This window comes from Chrysochloris asiatica, unplaced genomic scaffold (genome assembly GCF_000296735.1).
Source record: "Chrysochloris asiatica unplaced genomic scaffold, ChrAsi1.0 scaffold00001, whole genome shotgun sequence".
NCBI lineage: Eukaryota > Metazoa > Chordata > Mammalia > Afrosoricida > Chrysochloridae > Chrysochloris > Chrysochloris asiatica.
In genome coordinates, this window is record NW_006408519.1 from 25607801 (window position 1) to 25633366 (window position 25566).

A 25566-nucleotide genomic window follows, 5' to 3' on the forward strand; every position below is an offset into this window, starting at 1 on the left:
CTAGTTGAGCTCTGATCATCCAGTCATTGAAGCCAGGTCAAGTGGGTATTATCTGCAAGTGTGGGTGTTCTTGTGCATATGCCCTCTCTTCATATCAGCTGGACACTTCACTCTCCACTCTAGTCCTCTGTGGCTGTGTCACTGACTCTGGACCCGAGTCCCCAGGTCTTGCCACCCTGCTGGCCAGCCAGGTCACCACCAGGGTTCACAGGAGTCTATTGAATGTTGTAGGGCTTAACTCACAGCTTCATTGCTGTTTTTCCTTCACTTCCCCTTATCGTTGATGAACCTGGTCACCAAGCTTAATCGATTTTTAAATAGGCCTAAAAAATAGTGTCATCTCTTGGCTTATTCCAGCTCCTTGGATCTGGTTGTAGGAATCACATTCTCCTGTTTCTTGGCAATTCCAAACCTCCCCCTCTTGGGTACTGCAATCTCAAAGCTTTGTTAACATGCAGAACAGGCAATAGGACAACTGTGCTTATCAAAAATCATAAGCCACTAATTGTCATCCACAGAGTTCTTGAAGTGACTTGAATGAAAGGTAAACAGTTTGAAAGGTGAACAGCAAACTGGATCCACTGAGGCTGGAGATTGGTTTGGACTGGTTACTTCTGCCAAGTTTCCCTCAGCCATGTCACTGTAAGGCTGCAAACCAAGTTTATGTAATGTTGATTTTGCCAGTCAATCCTTGTAGTTACTTGCCAACATGGAGAACGGAAAAATCATTTAAGAATGCTAGACTTGGAAGGAGTTCTTTGCCTGCCGCTTACTAGTGAGACACTCGATCTTTCTGAGTCTCGGTTTTTTCATCTGTAAACTGAGAAGAAAATGCATGTCTCACAAGATTGCTGGGAGGACTGCATGAGATAATGGTTAGTGGAGTCTCATCGAACACAGGGCATGCCATGTTTCTAATATGTCAGGGAAAATGCAAATAGTTGTTTAAGTATCCTTGCATTTCTTCAAGTGGCATAAAAGACGTGAGTGTGTGCATTAGAATACGAGCTGCTCAGTCTGTACTGGACGATGTTTTGTCCTTTCTGATCCACTCTTCTTTTTTCCAACCTTGTGTGTGCCCCAGCCCACCACTCAGCTGTCAGTTTGCTGTTCTGTGGTGGCTTGCATGTTACTCTGGAGTTCTGGTGTGGTGCTGTAGGATGAGCACTCGACCTCAAGGTTGGTTTGAACTGCAAGCTCGGTGGTTCAAACTCACCAGCCACTCCTCAGAAACCCTATACAGGATCGCTATGAGTCGGAACCGGATCTATGGCACTTAACAACAGCAACAACAGTATGAGACTATAACCTATCCCACTGGCATTTCAGATAGCAACAGGGTCACCCATGGTGGTGACCTCAGTTTTAGAAGAATTTCCAGAGTAAAACGGACTAGGAAGCAAAGCTAGGCAATATATTTCCAAAAATGAAGCCAATGGAAATCCTGTGGACCACAGCGGAACACTGCCCGAGATGCGCTGGATGACATGCCTCCTGAGTGGAAGGCATTCCAAATACACGGTGGCTGCCACAGCGGACTCCAGCACACCAGTGAATGTGAAGATGACACAGGACTGGGCAATCTTCTGTCCTCCAGAACCAACTGAACTAAGAACAGCCATGGTGTGTCCCAGGCTGACATGGTGTGTCCATGTCAACAGGCGTCATTGCCCTTGGGCTTCTGGTTTGGTTTGACCAGTGTGAGAATCCAGGAAGAGATAGATTCCAGGGAGGAGAGTGAGTTCAGGGTTCTTATACCCATCCAGTTTCCCCACTATTGAAGCTGTTTCCATATAGCTTTCCCACTTGGCTCTGAATATGACCTTCTCTTCTTACCCCTCAGGCATAAGGGTAGACCATGAATCTTCACCATTGCCCTTAGTTTTACTTATCCCTGCCCAGGCCCATGCTTTGTATCATAAACTCCCTTCCCTTAGCCCCCTTGCATGGCCTGCTGTTTCCTGCTGGACCTACTGGTCGAGCCTGTGAGATACACCAGAGAACTGAGATGGATTTTTTTCTTCCATTTTCTTCAATGGTCAGGTAGGTAAAATTGTCCACTCTAAAAATAGAGAATGTACCTGCTCCTTCTTTTCTCTGAGTGTGTATCACCTGTGGTGTGATGGTTAAAACTGACGTGATTGTCATAGTAGCCACCATTGTGGCAGTAAGGAGCATGATTGCCATGTATTGCATGGTTTTGCCTCCCTTCCTCTCTGTTCCCATAGCACCCTGGGTTCATGCACAGCAGGCCTCTCTCCAGGGCTATTGTGCTTGATATTTTTGACTATCAACCTTGATTGTAAGCTCTTGATGCTTCAGCCTATCCAGCTTGATTGTAAGCTCTTTGAAGTCATGGACCTTTAGGTCTTAGGCAACTTTGGAGCATCCACATTCAGTGCATAGCAAGGGCCTAGTGAATGCTGAAGAGATGGATGGATAACTGAATAAGTACATGGCAATTCTTATTTAGGAAAGAAGTCAGTGGGCATACCCTTCCTCCCTTTCCTAAACTGTGGGTATTGAAATTTAAGTAAAACCAACAGGAGACATTTGATAGGCAAAGATCAATTCTACTGGTTGTATATAGGTTTTGCTCATAAACATACAGAAAAGAAAATAATAGTCATGATGTTGTTGTTAAGTGCCATCGAGTAGATTCTGATCCATAGCGACCTTGTATAGGGTTTCCAAGGAGCAGTTGGAGAAGTTGTACCATCAAAGTCAGTTGCGACCCATAGTGACTGACCCTACATAGGGTTTCCGAGGCTTTAAATCTTTGCGGGAGCAGAAAGCCTTATCTTTCTCCCACAGGGAGGCTAGTGGGCTCAAACCGCTGACCTTGTGGTTCACAGTTCAATGCTTATCCTATGGTGCCATGGTTATAGTCAGCATTTAACAGAGCACTTACTGTGCTTTAGACACCATGCTAAGTATTTGGCAGTGCTTCCAACCAGTTCAAAAGGAACTCTGGTAGCGTCGTGGTTATGAGTAGGGCTGCCAACCTCAACGTAAGCTAGTTTGAAACTACCAGCAGTTCCGTGGGAGAAAGATGAGTCTTTGTGCTCCCGTAAAGATTCATAGCATCGGAAACCCTATACCGGGTGGCTACGAGTCGGAACCGCTCCACAGCATACCACCACCATCAACAACAACAACTAGTTCAAAATGCTTCAGTGATTGACAGTAATCTTGCTCTCCAAAAGTTTGCCACAGTCTTTCCTCCTGAAAGCTTCAGGTGTCTGACGCAGGAGACTGGATCATTGGCAGAACTCTGGGGAATAACGCACATTCAAATCAGTACAGTTGGTCACCACCTTTGAGCGTCACTCAGCTGTTTGTTTCTGATTTGCGTCAAAATACTACCTGTAACGCATTTGGTTGCTATGCAACGCATATGCGTCACTTGTTCACGCTATCATTTATGGAACTGTTTTGAACCAGTTCTAAGTCCTGATCTTTTTCTTACATTATTTCATTTAACCCTTCCACTATCGTTAAGAAGGAATCCTTTTCAACATTACAGGTGAGGAAAGTGATGGGCACAGTAGTATGCTTTGTACCCTTCTCCTAGTACAGAGGGATCCTGACCAAAAAGTGTCTACAGAGCATGCTCGTCACTCGCCCCACCCCACCCCTTGGCATTAAAAACCAGTTACATTCCTTACAGTAGACTCGTGGAAATTGAATATCATGCCCAGCATGATTTGAATCCAATAACTAACTCCCATTGAGTGTCAGTTCATTCCATCTGGAAGAGATTTAGAACTCACACTCTTACGAGCTTTTAAGTGCAGAGATTCTAGATCAAGGGGGATTACGCAGTGTGAGGCTGTGCCAAACACTCTGCAAGGGAGGTGGGACACAGGACAGAAGAGGGGCCACTTCTGAGAGAAAAGTCATTCATTCAGAGCAGAGGAAACACAGGTATCTGAGAAATAATCTAAGTGGTAGCAGCAACTGCAAGTTTTTAGAGGAAGAGGGTGTTTAGCCATCATTAAGGGCTTTGTATGCAGACCTCCCTGGTTGGTGTCTTTGTCCTTAAATGCAGGGATGATTCCAAGGGGTACAGTGGCTGTTGTTTTTGTTGCTTTGTTTGCTAAATGAAAGCATCCCTGCTTCATTATAGTCCCTTCACACAGAGCTGCAAGAGAAAGCAAAGACATTGTCCCATGCAATGGAAAAAGCGCCAACTTGACACAAAGCATTTATTAATTTCAGAGCTCCTAAAACAAGAGTCTTGTATACTAAAAGCAAGACAATCCAGATAGAATTTTTCATTTTAGTGAATGAAGTACAGTATCCATGAAGTGTAAATATCATACAGCTTAGTTCATTTTCACCAACTCGACACACCTGTTGAGCCACCAGCCAGCAAAATGATGTTGTAGAAAACATCTCCCGTGTGTTCTACTCTGGTTAATATCCTAAATGAAATGAACTTTTGTACCAGTGTTAGTGTTAGTATATTCTAATATGTATAATTTTAGATAATTAAAATGAATTTTGGATCTTGTTCTATTTCATTTTCCACCTGAATGCTAGCCCCCACCCCTTATACCCCACACCCTAGAAACTTGGGATTGATTTCTCTGATCAGTTGGCACTATTGTTCAACCCTTTAGAGGTGTGTGTGTGTGTGTGTACTCATGTGGTTCTCAGGTTCCATGCCACTGTGTACCAGGCTAAACACTAGGCTCTTTATACAGATCAGCTTGAATGATCACAACAACCTCATAGACAAGCTTTGTCATTGCTGTTTAGGAGGAGAAAACTCAGAACCATAGAGTCCAGCCATAGCTTGGATAAAGCAGTTCAGAAATGCCAATCCATGACTGATTTCCTTGCCACCTTCTCTTCAGTGTCATCTGCACTACCAGGTCATCAACTGGATCAGCACTGGGTCCAGTTTGGGTGGCATTGAGATGTTGTTGGGTCTCATTTTACTTCTTTCCGGCACAGTGACACATTCCAAAACAACTGTAAGAGCTGTCCCTTCGGCCCCTTTCTGCTTTGGCAGACTTCCTCTTCCCTCCCCCTATCCCATGCTGAGGGTCTGATGACAATCTGTAACCATCTGCCTAAGTGCCAGGGGTTCCAGCTCTCCAAGTGTCCCTTTCCCTTAGTCTGAGATTAGCAGTTGACCTTCTAGCACTCATGACCTTTTGCTGGTTTCCAGTGAGCAGGGGAAATCAAAGTAAATACTTCAAAGAACTTTGTTTGCTCTGCTCTGGTCTTCAGAGTAGGAACCTTGACTTAGCCTTTGTTTTATTGCCATTGACGCGTGCAGGGTCCGGTATTCCGTAAGTGCTTCTTGATTTAAAAAAATAAAGAAATCTGTTGCCGCCTAGTTGATTCTGACTCAGAACCACCCTCTGGGACAGAGTAGAACCACGTCATAGGATTTCCAAGGCTGAAATCTTTACAGAACCACATTGCCACATCGTTCTCCCCGGGAGCAGCTGGTGGGTTCGAACCACTGACCTTTGGTTAGCAGCCAGCTGTTTAACCATTGTATCAACAGGATGCCATAAGAGTTTGATACATTTGTTGAACTCAAGGCAAGATGGCTTTCCGTAATGGAATGTGAAGTGGTGAGTGACCATCGTCTTAGAAAAGGGTCATTACCTCTCATGACTCTTACTCTGATGGACTGTCACGAGCTCAGGATTCTTCTACAGTTCTTGGTTCTCTTTAGGATAACTTTTGAATAGTAAGTCTTCTTTTCTATCTCCGGGAACTTAGAAAATGCTTAAGTATTTACTGTGTGACTGAATGAGTAAATAAAATGACCGAAGTAGTGATTTGAAACTGTGGCACTGTGGATTAATGTGCTGAACTGCAAGCTTGGTTTCAACCTCAAGGTCAGCAGATCAAGCTCACCAGCCTCTTCTCGGAAGCCCTATATTGGGCTGCTATGATTCAGAACCGACTCAATGGCACTTAACAACAACAACCACAACAGGAGTTTGACGGTCGTACAATGTAAGAACCTGTCAGAAAGAGAAAACAGAGTCTATTTCTCTTCCTTTTTACACCATTTCTACAAACATGCAAGGCAAAGGTGATCCACTATTGCCTGCAGAAGGATATTGTTGTTAAGTGCCATCAAGTCGGTTCTTTTAGTGACCCTGCATAGGGTTTCCAAGGAGCTGATGGGTTTGAACTGCCAACCTTGTGGTTAGCAGTCCGTGATGGTAAAGTCCCCAAGTTGGTTACAACTCATACCGACCTTGTATAGAGTTTCTGATGCTGTGAATCTTGACAGAGGCAGGAAGGTTCATCTTTCTTCTGGGGAGTGACTTGTAGATAGATTCCAACTCCTGTCCTTGGGATCAGCAGCCTAGCTCACAATCTACTGCGCTGACTGGGATCCACAGTCCTATTCTTTTTTTTTTTTAAGTCACTGTGTTTTACCCTTTGAAATTTACTCATTTTATTTTCTTTATTTGGTGTTCTCTTCAGTTTTTCTTCACTGTTTCTTACTCCACAGGATTGTGTTGTTCATCCAGTTCTCCTAAGGTCTCTGCCTTTAAGGGTGCAGCCATGCCACATCTCTATCATTCTCTATTAGTGGAAAATATTTGTATTTTCCTTCTCTGACCCCTTCAAAAATTTTGCTGTAGTCAGCAGTCCCTTAAAAAGGAACTTTTATGATCTATTTGAGAACCCAGATTTCTCTTGACAGTTGTTTAAAAAGACTCACAAAGGTTTGAATAATTTGTAATTGAAGATAAGAACATTTTTCTTTTCTCTTTCTTGTATCATTTTATGGTTTTAGGACAGCATTGACCTAGGGTTTCATTCAAAACTTCTGTCCTAGAAAGCTTCTGATTCAGATTATGAAAATGATGGAGGAATACAACAACCCTAAATGCCATGGGGGATGTGACAGCTACAACTTAGGTTCCAGAACATTAGTTTCTTCAGAGCACAAAAATCATCACTAGAGACTCTCAATCCTCTTTCTCCTAGTTTCAAATAGCAAGCTAAGAGGAATGGATTTCATCTTTAAGAGACAGATAACACTCTCCATTCCGGTTGCCTGTTGTATTCTGTTCAGTCAGTCAAATATCTGTTGTGTTCGTAATGTATAGGCCTTCACAGGGCTCAGGGTTCTAAAAAATAAAACCAATTTGAACAAGGCACCAATCTCTAGTTGAGCTGGAGGATTAAGAAACAAAACAAACAAAAATGCATTAAAAATTGAGAGAATGAGTGCTAGACCATGGTTGTGACCACAACTTCAAAAAAGGAACAGATCTGTGTAGATTGTGCCTTAGTTGGTATGGTTTTCATAGATTGAGACTTAATCTAGTCCTTTGAAGCAGAGTCTCGGGTATTACAATATACAACAAGGATCACTTTTTTCTAGTATCTAATAGCAAGTTTATTAGATACCAGGGAATCCTGGTGTGGCCAGACTGCAAAGCCGTTTGAACTCTAAGGTCGGCAGTTCAAGCTCTCCAGCTGCTCCTCGGAAACCCAATAGAGGGTCGCTATGGGTGGGAACCAACTTGATGGTACTTAGCAACAACAACAATAAGTTTATCCATTCTTTCTATGACGCATCTTTAATGTTTACATTTCTACCAGGATTTTGTCCATGGTAATGTCAGAGAAAAAGAGGAAGACCCCCAGCGAGATGGATTGGCAAAATGGCAATATCAATGGGCTCAAGCGTGGCAGCAATAGTGAGTTTGGCCCAGGATTGAGCAGTGTTTCATTCTGTAGTGTATAGGGTCGCTATGAGTCGGTACCGATTCAATGGCACCTAACAACAACAACAACAACAACAACGTTTGTATTCTCTAAGATAATAGAAACATTCTCTACAGTTCTCCTTTCTGAGCCCTTCAATGCACTGAATTCTACCAACTGTGTCTGCAAGACAATTGAGGCTTTTCCTATTAAAGCATCTCAGAATTCTTCCAGATCCTTCATGTTACTCAACTCCAAAGTTACCTCCACATTTTTAGCTTACAGCAGCACCCCACTTACTGGTACCAAAATCTGTGTTTGTTTCCTAGGGCTCTAGTAAGAAAGTGCTGCAGACTGGGTAATGCAAAAGAATAGAATTGATTCTTACACAGTTCTGGAAGCTAGAAGTCCAAACTCGAGGTGGCAGGGCCCTGCTCTCTCTGAAGGTTTTCACTTGCTTCTTTTAGCTTCTAATAGTTCCAGGTGTTGGTTGGTCTGTAGATTCATCACTCTAGTCTCTGCTCTGTCTTCACACGGCTGTCTTCTCTCTGCATCTGTGTTTCTGCCTGCATCCATCCCTTCTCTATATAAGGACATTAATCATACTGGATTGGGACCTACTTTACTGTATTATGGCTTCAGGCTATCTGCAAAGACTACTTCCCAATAAGGTCATATTCACAGATACTGAGGATTGGGACTCACGTATATCTTTTGGGGATATAGAATCTAACCCATAACACCCATATGTCACATAACACTTCTGTGGAGTTAAGACTCTTTCCTTCACGTTGATGCAGCCGCTAACTCTGGCACAGGACTGGTCCCTAGGACTCTGGACTGAACTTCAGCCCCCTCTTGTCCCAGAGCTGGGTTCCCTTGTTCAATGAATAACCTGCATTACTGTATAAAGTGGGTCTGCTTTGAAGACTAGCTTGGATTTTTCAAGGGAAATAGAAATGAGGGAAGAGCTGGAGTGAGGAGTGAAGGTTGAGAACAGTACATTCTATTCAGTTTCTGGACTCCTGGTGTGGTGCTGTAAGATTAGCACTGGCCGGCAAATTACAAGGTCAGCAGTTGAAACACACCAGCTTCTCCTGAGAAAGCGCATTCATGGCTCATTGGCGGACACTTACCAGCACCAACATCCAGTGTATCGAATGGAGATAAGTGAAGGAGGAAGGTGTAGGGTGCTTGTTGACAAGCAGTGTAAACTGTTGTGTTTCTCCTTTTCCATCATCTTTCCAGCTTGCAATATTTTTACTCATGTGTATGAACAGAATAGCTTTCTATTTACTGTTTCTAAACCTAATTTTTGTAAAAGAAATTTAAATGTATTAGTTTATATGTATAGCTTCTGGTCTGTAAATTATAGCGGTGGCTCCACACAGTAAGCACTAGACTAGGAACCACAAGGCCCATGGTTCAAGCCTGTCAGCTACTCCACAGGAGAAATATGAGGTTTTCTGATTCCGCAATGATTTAAAGCCTTAGAAATCCTATCCAGGGTCGTTATGAGTCGGTTCTGACTCACAGTGACCCTGTATAGGATTTCCAAGAAGCAGCTGGTAAGCTTGAACCACCAATCTTGCAGTTCAGACAGACCTTACAGACCAGCGCATTAATCCACAGCACCAAAAGGTATCAATGCGTATGTAGGCATCTCTTCCATTACCATACTTTCATATATAATGTGCACGACATGCACACGCTTAGAATACACATAGAAAGCCCATGCACGAGAGGTTGTGCAGTTCCAAGAAAACCATGTAATGTGTGTGTTGTGTAAAAATATAATACTTTCTTGCTAACCACAGAAGTCATTTAATATTGCATATTAAAAGCATACATCTAAATATATAATGTATAAATAGCTAGTTTATGGTAGATTAGCCATTAATATAAGCATTTTCCAGGAACTGGTCTTGTAGTTACACATTAAAAGGAACCTTTTCTTAATGTCTCTATTAATAACATTTTCCCCTGTTACAAAAATGTGCATTATCTTTGAGGAGACTTTCAGTAGTAAAAGAACTGTATTAAGAAGAAAAAGAAAAGGCATAAGCTACCAACAGTGGCAATACTTTTAACATTTTGGTGAATAGTTTTTCATTTTAAAGGCAAATAATAGATATCATATATGTAGAGTTTGCTAATGTGCTTTAAGAAATAATTTATCATTGGTATTACCACATGATTTGATTTCTAGAGCTATCTCTCTCAAACATCTTTTCCGCCTGCTCCCTTCCCCCAGTGCATTTGAACTGCCCCCCTACTTTGTGCCCCTGTAAAGCTGTTCACCCAGGTTCCCACAGATTTTCAGTGTATGAGGAGGAGATCACTATCAGCTTGTTGCTATTCCTGTACTGGCCCCTAAATGTGGCAGTTCCTTCCATTGTAATGTGCCTTCCCCCCCTGGGTTAATAGTGAACCTGGGAAATGTGCTTCACATACATATTCAGGAAAGATTGAAATTAGCTCACATACACAATTGAAATCACATGAATGCTTGCAGGAAGCTAGCACTCATTAGTGCTTAAAAACTTAGAAGGTGTGTGAACATATGCCCTGATTATGGACCAGCATGTGGCAAATTTTGACTAAAATTCATTCTGTAAAATAGAAGATGTCTTGGAGCACTATCCACAGTTCTGATGATTAATTCAAATGGAATGCTTATTCCTGTTTATAGAAAAGCAAGTGTGTATTTTTTTCTTTTTTTTTCCATTTTATAATATTTTGGTATTGGCTTCACAAATAAAACTTTTACAATAATGGGTAAAATCGTTTTGGTGTTTAAGGTGTATTAGTCACCTTGGTGGAGGTTCCATGCATTGTTTTAGTTGCATAGCAGATCCTATTGTAAGCATTCAGATGGAAAAGCAGAGTCACTTCACTAACAAGTGGGCAGAGTTAGGATTTGAAGCAAGGTTTGTAGGACTTTACATCTGTGGTGCTACAGGATAAGTACAAAATTACTAGTCCCAACCCACCAGTCACTCCTTGGAAACTCTATAGAGGACCGCTATGATTTGGAACCGACTCAACAGAACTAACAAAAATATATGAAGTTAAACAAATACTTAATAAATACGCAAGAGACGACACAAAACTGTGAATGAGCTGTAAATTTTGAAATTGCCCTTCTACTGACTAAAATAAAGTGGTGTGGTGACCAGTCTTCCAAGATGGATCCAAGTCTTTTCACCTCTTCCTCTATGCACATGCTGCTCTTCCCATGAAGAGATGACAAATATATTCTCTCGACTTGAATCTGATCTGAGTGTATAGCTGATTGATAGAATGTTGGCCAAGTAATTTGCCCAGGTTTCTGAGCCTAGGTGTTAAGACTCAGTATACTTGATTGTTTTTTGATAAGCATGCCAGGATAGTTCAGTAGGAAAAGAAATAGTGCTTTCAAACAAATGGTGCTAGGACAAATGAATATCTACATGCAAAAGAATGAAGTTGGACCCCTACATTATACTACATATGAAACTAACTCAAGATGGATCATAGGTCTAAATGTAAGAGCTAAAGTTATGACATTTAGAAGATATGGGAGTGTAATGACAGTGCACTGGAGGACCAAGAGGCCACACATTCAGCTCTGGCCACCAGGAGTTTGCAAGCTCGTGAGTTACCCCAAGCCAGAGCAGTAAAACTGCCCAACTGAGCCCTAGGGAACCCACCGGACCAGGTACTTAAAGGGTGGTAGTTTTAAAACACCAAGTTTTGGGGTGTTGTGCCAAAGATACTTGGAGCAAGCATAAATCCAATTCTTGCTTTAACACTATGACTGCATAGTCATGCTAAAAACAAATCCCATGAAAGACTTTCTTTTAAGAGAGGAACCCGGGTAGGGACATGAGTTGATTATAAGAGGAAATGAAATAAGGATGAGCAGAGGGCGGTGGGGCACGTTTTAAATGTCAGACTGAAGCAACCAAGGCAGGCCTGCCAGCTTTCTAAAGCACACACTGGCAGAAGCAGCTTACCAACCACTTGTCCACAGGCCACCAGCTATTTCACTGGAGCTCCTGAGAGCTGGCAAGTCAGGGTTCTGGTTACAAGAAGTAACACAAATTAACCTCGTGCACTTGTCCTCCCACACCCTGAAAGAAAAATAGCTGAGCTGAAAGGACAACATGGTTAGAAACAGGGATAAATGCCAGGAATCTGTCTGAATTTTAAATGGAGAAGATCAAAAGGGCAGGCATACCCTAGAGGCATCTCACCATTGCACAAAGTCTTAATATACACTTGGATAATGATGGATCTTATAGAAATCAGTTTCATTTATTCATTCAAATAATTTTTGAGGACCAACTATGACCAACTGTCAGATAGAGCAGACAGGGCTTTGCTCTGTACCCTTCCTGCCATTTCTCGAGAGCTCCGAGATGGGACTCACAGGGAACTCTGGTAGGCTGTAGGACTGGGGCAGGGTCCAGGTTTGTGGGAATCAGAGATTTCCTAGAGGAAGTCATGTCAAAGACTAGAAAACTGAGAAGGCAAGGTTTTCTGTTTTCACCCCAAAAGTTGTTATTTGAAGGTCAAAAGAACAGAAATGGTGTTATTCTTTGTGTATGTCCATGGCACCTTCAGTTCTTCCTAGAATCCCATCATCAGTACAGCTCCCAGGTTTTGTTCCATGTGACCTGATGCCACTTTCCCCCAGAACTTTCCAGGAGTCACTATATCAGTCCTGCAGTACTTTCCAGGCTGTGTGAGAATCTCTAAGTGTGAGATTTCTATGTGTTTGTCCCGACTGTCCACTGATATGCATGTGTTCCAGTTATGTATTGCTGCTGTACCAATTCCCCTAAAACTTAGTATCTTAAAATTATAATGAAGTTTTATTTCTCCCATTTGTGTGGGTTTGATGGGTAGCTCTTCTACTGGTTTCACCTGGGCTCACTCGTATGGTTGTTAGAGGGTCAGTGGGACTGGAAGGTCCAAAATGGCCCCACTGCCATGTCTGACCATTGGTACTAGCAGCCACCTGGACACTTCATCTCTTCTCCACGTGGTCTCTTCTCCAGTCAGCTAGGCCTCTTTTCTTACATTGCAGTCTCAGGATAGCATTTTAAGAGAAGGCAGCAGCAGGTCAAGACTTCTTAAAGCCTAACCTTGCTGTTGTTGTTGTTAAGTGCGATTGAGTCACTGCTGATTCATAGCGACCCTGGATAGAGTTTCCAATGAGCAGCTGATGGGTAAGTCATATTATTCATGTTTCAAAGCCATCTCAGATTCAAGGAAAGTAGCAATTAACACACCCTCCTGATAGAGGAAGCAGTGGAGTCGTGTTAACATGCAAAGAAACCTGGGAGGAACGATTGTAACCATCTTTGAATATAATCTCCTCTTGAATATCTTTTTGGGTCTGTACTTACATTGGTGTGTATGAGGAAGCTTCAAAAAGTTTGCAGAAACATTGAATTTTCTTTAATTCCAGTTTCCCATGAACTCTTTGTCCTTTCCACCTTCTAAGAAGGGACTGAACGATATTATATTAAATAGAAATTTTAATGCTATGGGGTCTCTGTGTCAGAATGGACTTGACAGCAGTAGTTTTATTTTAATATTTGTACCCACTCAGCTGTTACTGACCCTTGGAAAGCAGCCTATAAGCTATTACTAAGACTGAATTAAGGCGCCGAAGGGAAATGACTTGGGAAAAGGTCAACTTAATGTTATTTTGAGTTTTTAAAATGATTTTACGTTACATGTGGAATAGCTTTATGAATAGTCTTAGTAATAACAGCATGCAGTTATACACTTACAACTTTCAAACTTTTATTTTCAAAAAGTTTTGGGGGTAACAGTAATCCAGCGAGGGAAGTGGAACAGGTATTCTCTTCCTCATGGAAGATACTGAAGCAGTGAGAAACTGCAGAGCTAGTCTGTATCAGTCACCTACTTCCTCATTCTGTTCCCAAACTATGGCTTTGAAGAAGCAGAGCTTGGAAGACTCTATTAGGAATATTGGAGGGAAGTAGAGACTTCATTTTTAATCAGTTTGTGGTTGTTGTTAGGTGCTGTTTTGGTTTCAACTCATAGTGACCCCTTTGTACAACAGAATGAAACATTACCCAGTCTTGGACCATCCTCACAATTGTTGTTAAGTTTGAGCCTACTGTTGGCAGCCACTGTGACAGTCCATCTCATTGATGGGTCTTTCTTCTTTCTTGCTGACTTATCCTTACCAGCATGATGTCTTTCTCCAGGGACTGGACTCTACTGACAGTATGTCCAAAGTATGTGAGACGATGTCTTGCCATCCTGACTTCTAAGGAGTATTTTGGCTGTGCTTCGTCCAAGAATGATTTCGTTCTTCTGGCAGTCCATGGTTCTGTCATTATTCTTTGCCAACACCACAATTCGAGCACATCAATTCTTCTTCTGTCTTCCTTATTCATTATCCAGCTTTCACATGCATATGAGGCAATTGAAAATACCATGGCACAGGTCAGGCACACCTTAATACTCAAAGTGACATCTTTGCTCTTTTAACACTTTCAAGAGGTCACTTGCAGCAGATTTGCCCAATGCAGCCCATCATTTATAGCCATCAGGCACAAGTTCATCATGCCCTGATGTAGACACCATGAGTAGTCAAGTAGTGTGGTAACACTTTGTATGTACATTTTCTTTTATGTTTTAACACTGATTCTCTGACACATTTCATTCTCACAGCTGCTGGGTGAGAATACCATTATCCTCTTGAGAACAACAAGGCTTAAAAAAGAAAAGTGGCTTGCTTTGCATCTCACAGTTACTAAGCGAAACATTTGGATAAATTTCAATCTTCAAATTCTCAGACCAGTGTTCTTTCCACAGCAGAGTTAGGCTCTAAGTCCTATTGCATTGGAAATGAACACCATATGAATGGACAATTTTACAGGTGTCTCTGTAAATATCAGTTCTCCAATGAATTGCTTTATAAACATATACAAAGTACTTGTTAGCATGACCTTGCTCAATTTCCTTCACCAGTATGCTGAATACTGTCAATTCAACGTTTCTCATTTTAGTGAAAACTAGAATTCTCTTCTGTGAATGTTGAAGGAATTAGATTACAAAGGTTTCTTCCTTCCTTAGCATTTAATGATTCAACTTATATTCCATATTAAAGTTAGCATGAGAAGAAATGAAGGTTTTTACACAAGCAGGCCAAACTTTCATATGCAAGACAGAAACGTATCAGGAATAGTTTTAAAGAGGAAGTAGACACAGTGGCAGTTTATGGGGTCCAGTTTTTCATTTAACCACATTTTATGGAAAAAATATACTTTGTACCCTCTTGCTGCTTATAAGTAGGGAAGCTGGGATTTTAATCTGATAATCACACAAACTGATGTATGATTTGAAGGAAATGTACAGGGAGCAGTACAATGGCCAATCAGTAGAGACGTGACAAGAACTGAGACGCAGTGAGGAAGGAGTTGAACAGAAGGATTTACGGAGAGATGGGGAAAGCATTTCAGCTGAGCAGACAGCATATTCAAAGGCCCTGTGGTATAAGAACAGTAGGACTGGAGTACACAGAGGAAAGAGGTGAAAATGGTTTGAATGGAAATAGGAACCTGGATCATGCACACATTCTGGACCATTTTGAGGATTTTGATTTTTATCCTAAAAGCAATGAGAAGACATTGAAGTGTATTTTCAAAAGGGCTAGGACTTGAAATGATTTAGAATATCATTTTAATTGCTGGGTCTGAGTTTAGGTACTTGAGGTTGGATTGAGGACAAGAGTGGATGCTTGGCATACTCCTGTTAAGAAGTCATCGTGGTAATCTAGGTTAAAGGTGTTGGTATTTTAGATTGGGGCATGCTGGTACCTGAGATGGGAAGGCTTGGATAGCTATAAGTGAGATTTGGGAGATAATATTCACAGGTCATACCAAAAGGCTGGATGGAGGATGAGGAAGGTAGAGGTGTCAAGAATGATATCTTCTGGCCTAGGGTGGGTGGAAGCATTCACTGGAGCAGGACCATGTTTGGGGAAAAGAATATGAGTTTATTTTTGGTTTATTAAGTTTGAGGTAGCTTCAAGATGCCTATATGGGTACAGAGGTCTAGGGGTAAGGGTGCTGCATGGAATAGAGGCCTGGTCAGAGGACAGAAATCTGTGCATCTATGGCGCCTGAATGGCAATGGAAGCCAGGGTACGAGAGAATTCAACTAAGGAACTATAGAATGAGAAAAGAAGGAATTTGGGGATTGGATCTTAAGGAATCCTGGCATTTAAAATCCAAAAGAATGAGAAGAAACAATAATGACAAAAAAAAAAAAAAAATGTCTTAAAGAGAAGTAGGTCCAGAGGGAAAGAGTCCAGTGTGTTGTCCCTCTGGCTGAGCAGAGTGGAAACTAGAGGGTGGAAAATCTCTAATGATATTACAGTCAACCAAAATGAGGAGTCAAACAATGGATGCAAGGGAGACTACTCTTGGCCTCAGTGGGAGCTCTTTTGGAGGTTTGTTGAGGTCAGAAACCTAAGGAGTTGAGGATGTTTGGGAAGGTAGGTGGAAGGAGATTGCAGAGGAGTAATCTCCATAGTCTACTTACTAGCATAGTGTCATGGGAAATGGAATGGTACCTTTAGTAAAAGAATACTAGCCTTTTCAGAAAAATAGGGCGGGAGTTGGTGGAGTGGACTGAATTGTAATTTGGTTTCAAGATGGCTGATGATAGAGTTGGGATTGCATTTCCAATTTTTTTTCTAGTTTTCCAGAAAAAACAAATTACGTTCTGTTGACTTCTGCAATAGACCCTCTTCTTGGAAGTGCCATTTGTAAAAGTGTAAGACAACCACATTTCTCTGTCTGCCAACTTTGCTGGGACACTTCACAGAAGCCTAAGCTGTAGGGCTTCAAACATGCTCTGTTCTTCCTGGGGAAGACTGTTTTCTGTACTGATTTCTTTCTTTCTTTTGACCCTTTCTTTCTCCTCAGGCTGATGAGTCCTGAAAATACTCTTCTGCAGCCCAGGGAGGAGGAAGGAGTCAAGTATGAGCGCACCTTCATGGCATCTGAATTCTTGGATTGGCTCGTGCAGGAAGGTGAGGCCACCACCCGGAAGGAAGCGGAGCAGCTCTGCAACCGACTCATGGAACATGGCATCATACAACATGGTGAGTGTGTCGGGTAGCATTGATTGCAGTAACTAACAGCCTTAAGTCTTGTAGCTTACAACACACATGCATCTCTCACTCATGGGTCTATGAATCTTCTGCAGTTTTGCTTGGGCTCTGCTTGGCTTGGTTCCAAGCTGGGGGTCAAGTTCAAGCCTGTCCATTACCTTCTCATTCTGGGACCCTGGCTAAAGGAACAGCCGCCCTCTGCTGTTTTCATAGATGAGGGCAGGTAGATCTTTGGAGTGCCGCAAAAAAGATGCTCTGGTGTGGTGTAACGTCACAGCCTCCCCAATCCAATTAGCTGGAGCGAGTCACAGGGTCAAACGCAACACCAATGGACTGGGGAAGTATATGCCTCCCACAAGGTTGGTGGGGAGATGAGAATGAAAATGTGATGAACTGCATTATACGAGCCACTACAATGAAAAATTAGTCTAAAGGGCTTCATAAAGCTTGTACTTTCTTTATGGGGCTGAGTTAGAATGAAGCAGTATAGCTTATGGACTTCTGGTTTGGCTCTGTAGGGTCAGCACTGGACTGCCAATCACAAGGTCAGCAGTTCAAACCTACCAGCAGCTCCTTGGAAACTCTATGCAGCAGGGATGGGGAAACTTTTGATCTGCCAGAATTTATAACATCATTCACAGACCATACAGAATTATCAACTTAAAAATTAACCTGCCATATTTCGTCCAAAATTTAATTAACTCACCCCTAAATGTGACAGCTGGAATTGTGAAGGCCTTGGCAGGGTCACATAAAATGATTGTGAGGGCCTTGTATGGTTCAAGGGCTGGACATTCCCTATCCCTGCAATACAGGATCCTATGAATCTGAACCAACTTGACATCACTTAACAACAGTAATACAGCTTATTGGTTAAAAATTGTATTCATTATTTATTGCTGTATAAAAATATTACCTCAGAGCATAGGGGTGTAAAGGACCAACAGTCGTTTGCTGTCTCTCTCAGTTTCAGTGGAGAGGCTTAGCTGGGCAGTTTGGTTCAGAGTCTCTCTTGAGATTCCAGTCCAGATTTTGGCGAGGGCTGCAGTTATGAGTCAGAATCATCTCCACAGCAGTGTGTGTGTGTGTTTTGTTTTGTTTGAACAGTCATCTGAAGGTTTGACAGACTGGAGGATTCACTTCTAAAATTGGTCACTCGTATGCTTTATCAAACTGCTGCCAGGCATCTTCAGGCCATTGTCACAGGACTTGAGAATTCTCATGACATGGCAGCTGGCTTCTCTCACATAAATAGCCTGAGAGAGTGCCAGGTAGAAGCCACCATGTTTTTCTAACGTAGCTTTGGGAGTCCCACAGTGCCATTCCCTCAATATGATGTGGATTACTGGGTTAGCACTTTTCAGTGTGGGGGGGGACAACAGAGTGGCATGAATACCAGGAAGCAAGACTCATTGGCGGCATCTTGAAAGAAGGCTATCACAAGAATCTCGACTCTGGAATCCCAACACTGCACTTATTAGCTACCTATCTCTCTCAGCTGTAACTTAGTGATATCTTGACAGGGCGCTTGTAGGAGAAAATTAGGTACACGTGAAGCCCTTGGAATCTGTGCTCTGCTCTTTGTAAGTTTCTGTCATTTAGTAACATAACTGCTAGGTGTAGGGTGGAACAGCGAGGGAAGGACTGTGGCCCAGGAAGACATTAATGTCTAAGAGGCAATATGAAAGACGATCCTTGTATTGTTCTTGCTCTGAGCTTCCCTCTCATCCAGGCCTTTGGATTCCTATACTACAGTTCAGAAGATAATGATGGAATTACAGAGGTGAAAGAAACTTTAGAAATTATTTATAGCAGTGTTTTCTAGATGAAACCCTTTGGTGATTCATAAATTTAGAGTCATGTCCAGCATTTAACATTTTTTGAAACCTGATTTATTGTTGCTATTCAGTCAATGCGGATTCAGAACGATCCCACAGGACAAAGTAGGACTGCCCTGTAGGGTTTCCAAGGCTGCACATCTGTACACAAGCACACTGCTACACCCTTTCCCCACAGAGTGGCTGGTGGGTTTGAACTGCCTCCTGTTCAGTTATTACTATCTAATTCTTAACCAGCATGCCACCAGGATTCCATTTAACTAGGCTAGACCCTTGCAGGATTCCTGGTGTTAGTGCTGTAGGATAAGCACTGGACTGTAAACCCACCCTGCATAGGGTTTCTGAGGCATGGCTGGTGGGTTTGAACCATTGCCCTGGCAGCTAACAATCCAGTCATATTGTAACTAGAGTGTAATTACTCCTTGGAAATCAATTCAAAGCAATTCAGAGATCATCAGGATGAGTCAGTGTGCTCCTTTAGGAAGGCTGTGTTTCTCTTAGAACTTGGAATCACCTGACTTACTATGGAGCAAATGGAACAGAACTAACTAACCCCAAATACACATTATTCTCTGTGAAAAATCTCAATCACTCTGTTGTTGTTAAGTGCTGTTGAGTTGGTTCCGACTCATAGCGACCCTGTATAGGGTTACTGAGGCTGTAAAGCTTTTCAGGAAGAGAAAGTTACATCTTTTTCCCATGGAGTGCCTGGTGGGTTCGAACCACCCGCTGACCTTGCATTTAGCAGTCTACTGCTTATCCTACAGTGCTACGCCAGGATTCCGTAAACACTGTGAAGAGAAGATTTTTCTTATCTCCATTTTACAGAACAGGAAGCAAAGGTACCAGTAGGTTAAGTAATTTATCTGAGATACTCAAATGGTAATGTTCAAATGTATCTTGTTAATAATAAAGTGAAATTGGGTGATTTGAGTGACCAAGGGAGCACAATGGCTCTGTAGGATAAGCCCCGGACTGAGAACCACAGATTGGCAGTTCAAGCCCACCAGCCACTTCACAGGAGAAAGATGAGGCTTTCTGCTCCCAGAAAGATTTACAGCCTTAGAAACACTATACAAGGTTGCTGTGGGTCAGAACCAACTCAACGACACTTATCAACAACCGAGTATTTGAGGTTTTTTACAGTGAAAAGTGTGTACTTGGGCTTCCGTTAGATCTGTTATATTTGCTCCATAGTAAGTCAGGTGATCCCAAGTTCTAGGAGAGAAAACAGCCTTCCTACAGCACACTGACTCATCCTGACAATCTTCGATGTCAGAGAAGATAAATGATGAAAGGAATGGCTTCTAAATGTCTTCCATGGAGTGAGTACTTACACTGTTGTTGTTGTTGTTAAGTGCCATCGAGTCGGGTCCTACCCATAGCGACCCTATACAGGGTTTCCGAGGGTGTAAATCTTTACGGGAGTAGAAAGCCTCATCTTTCTCCCGCAGAGCGGCTGGTAGTTTCGAACCGCTGACCTTAAGGTTCCCAGCCCGATTCGTAACCACTACGCTACCAGAGCTCCTTACACTGTAGTTGTAGTGTAATTCTGTAATGCTATGGACTTCTAGTGTGGCGCTGTAGGATCAGCACTGGACTGTGAACAACAAGGTCGGCAGTTCAAACCTGCTAGCTGCTCCTTGGGAACCCTACACAGGGTCACTATGAGTCAAAACTGACTCAGTGACACTAAACAACAACATATACATATACATGAAATATATAAAGGGAACAATAAAGACATTAGCAAATCTGAACCACAGAAGTTGCTTTCCGTGGTTTTTGGAAGATTAAATATTCTATTTATAGAATCCGTGGATGGCAAGCAAGCTTGTTTTCCCACCAGAAAGTCATTTCTAAGTGAGTGTTCTAACTCTGAGTAACTTTAGGCCAAGCTATCTGTGTATGTTAGAGTTCATGATAAATGCTTTTCCGTATCCTTAGCAAAACTCTGAATGGTCCGCTAATACTCAATTTCATAGGTAAAACATTTTAAAAGTCATCTTTTAGGCTTTAAGCAGCAGGTTTCTGGATGAAAGTGATTCCCTAGATTGAAAATAGGAGGTGTAAAAATCAGGCCATCTTATCAAATCCTAACTAGCTTCATTTCTGAATGGTGATGGATGCATTATAATTAAGACAGAATTTGTTTGATGAGTAATTAACTTGCATACATATTTATCTGTATATATGTGTGTGCATGTACCCAAGTGTGTATGTATGTATGTATGTACAAGGGGGCTTCAAAAGTCATGGGAAAGTGGGATGAAAAGACCGTGGGATTTTTCCACAAACTTTTTGCAGGCCTCCCCACCCCATAAATCAATCACATATGTACATATTTATCCAGTTCTTTCATTTATTGAGAATTACAGTGCACCAGCCACTGGGCTAAACATTTTTATAGGTTTTAAACATATTATGTATTAAACACATACATAAACTTCATCTATATGATTTATATTCTTCTAGTTGCTCAGTGCCTTCGAGCTGGTTCCAATTCATAGCGACCCTGTATAGGGTTTCCGAGGAGTGGCTGATGGATTTGAACCTCCAGCCTTGAGGTTAGCAGTTGAGTGCTTATCCTATAGTACCAACCAGGACTCCCATAATTTATATATTATGTATATAATCTCAGTTAATCTTCAGTGCAGTTCTATAACATAGGTGTCTAGCACAGTTTTACAGAGAAGAAATCTTTTCTCACACTCACATAGGTACTTGGTGGCTACCAGACGCTATACTTTTGATGTGGGTCATTGGGTGGTGATGTCTGCACTGTGGAATGAGCACTGGCTTTGGAAGGAGACACACTGGATTCAGATTCTAGCTGAGTGACCATAGCTAAGTCCTTCCATTCCCTTGGAGTTTTCAGTGTGTGGGATGAGAGTCACATTACGTACCTTAGAAAGTTGTTCCAGAGCCCCTGACCACCTGCATGCTTGGTGCTTTACCAGGAGTCCAAATTTGTATTCCTGTACTCACGGCTCAGACTGATTCTAGTGAAGGGATACGCAGCAGGACCGGCAAGGGCAAAACACAGCCCGGCGGGGTATGGAGGCACAAGCTTCTTCTGTCCTTCTTCCTCTTCGGAGCCACATAGAATTCTCTCCTTCTAACAGCAGTGAAACGTAAATAATAACACGTGTGCAATCCTTCTGCTCTTGAGTCTCAGAATTTCTTACGTTGTGGGTTAATGTGCTGGACTGCAAGGTCGGTGTGAACCAAAAAGTCAGTGGTTCAAGCTCACCAGCCGCTCTTCAGAAACCCTATACAGCATCGCTGTGGGTCAGAACCGACTTGACAGCACTTAACAACAGCAACAGTCATGTAAGCAGGGACTATCTTAGCCTGCCAAACCAGCTAGGATACTCTAAGCACGCAAAGGAAAAGCAGGTGTTTTCCATAAATCACACTACACCAACAGTCTAGGCAGCCTGCTAGGGCAGAACTCAGTGGCCCAGGTGGACAAAACAGTCTTATCAGTTAGTAATTAGGGAATTTTCCAAAGAGGACGTTCCCAGATGCTAACTGTAGGCTAGCCCCACAAGCAGGCCCTCTCTACTTGGGCTGTTGTGTTCATTCTCTCCTGTGCAGACTTGTTGTGAAATCATAGCATGGTGCCAGAAACTTTTAGCACAGTATCTATTGTTAGGATCTCAAATGCCAGCTTTTGTACTTGATGCGATCAGTTCTAAACAACAGTTAAAAAAATTCATCAAGCCCCTCCTATGTGCCATTGTTTGAAGCACTCTACTTGTTGGCTCGTGTATTCCTCTCAACAGCTCTGTGAATTACATACCCTAGTTTTTTAGATGAGATTGAGTAACTTGCTGAAGACAAGAGCTAGTATAGCAAGGGGTAGATTTAGGACTCAAACCAAGGCAGTTTGATGTCAGAAGAAGTGCTAATAATCACAAAAGAAGATTGGGTGCTAATTGCCAGCCCCAGTAGACAAGGCAAGTGATTCTCAACTTCCACTGCATCAGCTCTTACAGCAACTTTCAAAAGGGTTTGCCCATTAAATGGACAAGAATCCCTTTCCCTGTAAAGCAACCCAGGTACCTGGAGATTTTTGTGTAACATTTGCAAATGGTTGTTCTTTATTTTCATGAAATATCTCCCCACCTCCCATTGCTGTTCTCCAGTACTCTTTCCCTTAACTGGAGGGAGATGGAAACCAGAGCATCACGTGGGCAAATTGCTCACAGCTGCAGCAGCTGACCCTGGATCATCAGGCGACTGCCGCTCTGTCCAGGCGTATAATTTCCTCTTTGAAAGAGTTAATCAGAGCACTTCAACAGTTTCAACACTTCATAAAGCCTTCTTTCTTTCCTTTTTGTATAAAAACTATATCTATATCTTGGCGGCACACAAACCAGTGTCACGTACATCCCATACCCATTCCTCCCAGCTGCTGGAGGACAAGCTGTCGTTTTCCCATTCTCCCATGGCGCATGGGTGCTGAGGCATTCCCTCAGACAGCCGGCTGTGTGGCAAGAACTTGAGATCAGCTGCGAAGGAGGTTGGATGTCAGACCCAGATGGGAGTTAACCTCTTCCCTCCAGTGTTTTAGATCACAGATGGAGGACAGTCTAGCTCTGGAAGTCCAGTACCAGTTGCCCTCGAGGCCCCCCTGACTCCTGGTACCTCCATGAGTGTCAGAGGAGAGTGGAGTTCCAGAGGATTGTCAGTGGCTGGTTTCTCAGAAATAGATTGTTAGGTCTTTCTTTTGTGGTGGCTCTTTTTTTTTTCACTATTCTTTTTTTTTTTTCTTAAATGTTTTATTGTGAATTATGTGATAGTTTACATGGGAAAACATTAGTTTTACATCCATTCTATCGTATATTGTCTCATTGCCATGGTTAACAATCCCCTCCATGCAATCCTTCCCTCTATACCCCCCAGGTCTTCAGCACACAGTCGCTCTCCCTCTCTGGATCTAAAGTCTCCAGCTGCTCCATTGCTCCACGTCATCATCTCTGGCTCCATTTCAGGCATCGCTGCTTCTCTGGGTAGGGTCCCGCTCTCTGCTCTTCTCCCTTGATGGTCCCAGGGACCTCCGCTCCTAGACTGAAAAGTTAATCACTCCCCTCCTTGCTATAAAACATCTACCTTTACATTTCCGACCCTCACAATCAGTCCTGATAACAATTATTCACTATTGTATCACAAGAGACCTGTCTGCATTTCATTGCATCAGCCCCGCCTAGACAGATTGAATACTACTCACTGGAGATTCTACCTTCATCCAGGCCCTCTGGATCTAGGTTCCCTCTTGAAAGCTTGTAAGCCAGTCACTTCTTGCCTTTGTAGCTCCCCGCCCCCCATTTTGGGTAGCCAGTGTCCAAGTTGCCCATCCCTGTCTACTCTGTGTGTGGAGGGGGTGGGAATGATTCTTGCTGTAAAGACTTGTTCCCTCTTTTGAGCTACTGCTTCCATTGGTGTAGATCAGGTTCATCAAATTGTATTGGAATACTTTTTTGGTTTTTTTCCTCTTCTTTTTACTTCTGGTTGAGCTCTGATCATCCAGTCACTGAAGCTTGTGGTGGCTCTTGGTGAACTCAGACTTCCAACTTTTCAGTTAACAGTGGAGCTTATTAACTGTTTGCACCACCCAAAGGCTCCAAGCCTCCTTCCTGAGGCTATAAATCTTTACGGGAGCAGAAAGCCTTATTTTTCTCCCAAGGAGCAACTGGTAGATCCAAACTACTGACTTTGTTATTACAGCCCAGCTCTCAATCCACTACACTACTGGGGGTCCTTAAGCTTGGGAAACTGGAGCTAAAAGGAATGTATGAATGGAAGCAAGCACGGGTGATTGGGACTAAGGAAAATCTAGATGGCAAATTGTCCAGAATCATATTGGATCTCTTTGCTTGTCTACGGATCTCTTTGCTTGTCTACCTCCCTTCCTCCCGTCAAGACTTTTTACTTATGTTCCCTTGCTTTTTGCATTTGGTGACTTCTTGCCACTGTCACAGCTAGGAAAACCGAAGAAATATTCATTACAGACGGTACCTTGTGTCTTAGTGTATAAATAATAGCTGACATAAAATTGTTTTCCAGAATGTGAAGGTGACTCACATTCCTACATCCCACTTCATCATTCTGACACCAGCCACCCACGTGGCACTTTCTCTCTCTGACCCTAACCACCCACAACCTGGTTTCCACATGTTAGAACTCTGTCCTTCCGAATAGGCAAATGCTAGCCTCTCTGCTCGTTTTCATTGCCCCCGATGAGTTTGGTAATTTACTAGAAAGACTCAGAACTTATGAGAGCTATTACCTATACTTGTTGTTAAGTGCTGTCTAGTTACTTTTGACTCATGCAACCCTTATAATGGGTTTCCGAGGAACAGCTGGTGAAATTTGAACCACTGACATTGCAGTTCAAACCCACCTTGTGGTCCAGTGCATTAACCCACAGCGCCACACCAGGATTTTAATATAACCAAAAAACCAGAAATTCACTAGGGGAATTTGATCTGTGGGAAACTCTGACAGCAGGCCTATTGTCCCCAGGGACTTGTCTCACTCTCTCCTCTGCAGAGATGTTCTCACCAACCCTTGAGGTCTCAGAAGAGATTGATTCATGACCCAGAGTCCCAGAATTTCCTAATCACTGTGACCTCAATGAATATGCATGACTTGGGAGCTGTGATAACCCAATCAATGAATATGCATGACCACATCAGGCTCCCCTCTCTTCCTGAGTTTCCTTGATTGGTATGGATCAGGCCTGTGTAATCCCTACTTGTTCAGCTATTTTGGAAAACAAAGGCTTCTTGATGTTTTCAGACAGCAGAGTCAAAGGATCATACCTAGTTCTTCATCCCACACTGAACCTTTCTTTTCCTGAACTTCAGAGGA

At 42.6% G+C, this 25566-nt stretch overlaps 1 protein-coding gene across 2 annotated transcripts in view; it reads left to right on the top strand.

Moving 5' to 3' along the window:
- Positions 1–25566, top strand: part of DEPTOR (DEP domain containing MTOR-interacting protein) — a 205586-nt gene that overhangs the window by 77668 nt on the left and 102352 nt on the right. For both annotated transcript variants that reach the window (XM_006830674.1, XM_006830675.1), the window contains one exon: positions 16662–16840. In XM_006830674.1, coding sequence (XP_006830737.1) covers positions 16662–16840 — 179 coding nt within the window. The remainder of the gene's footprint in view (positions 1–16661; positions 16841–25566) is intronic.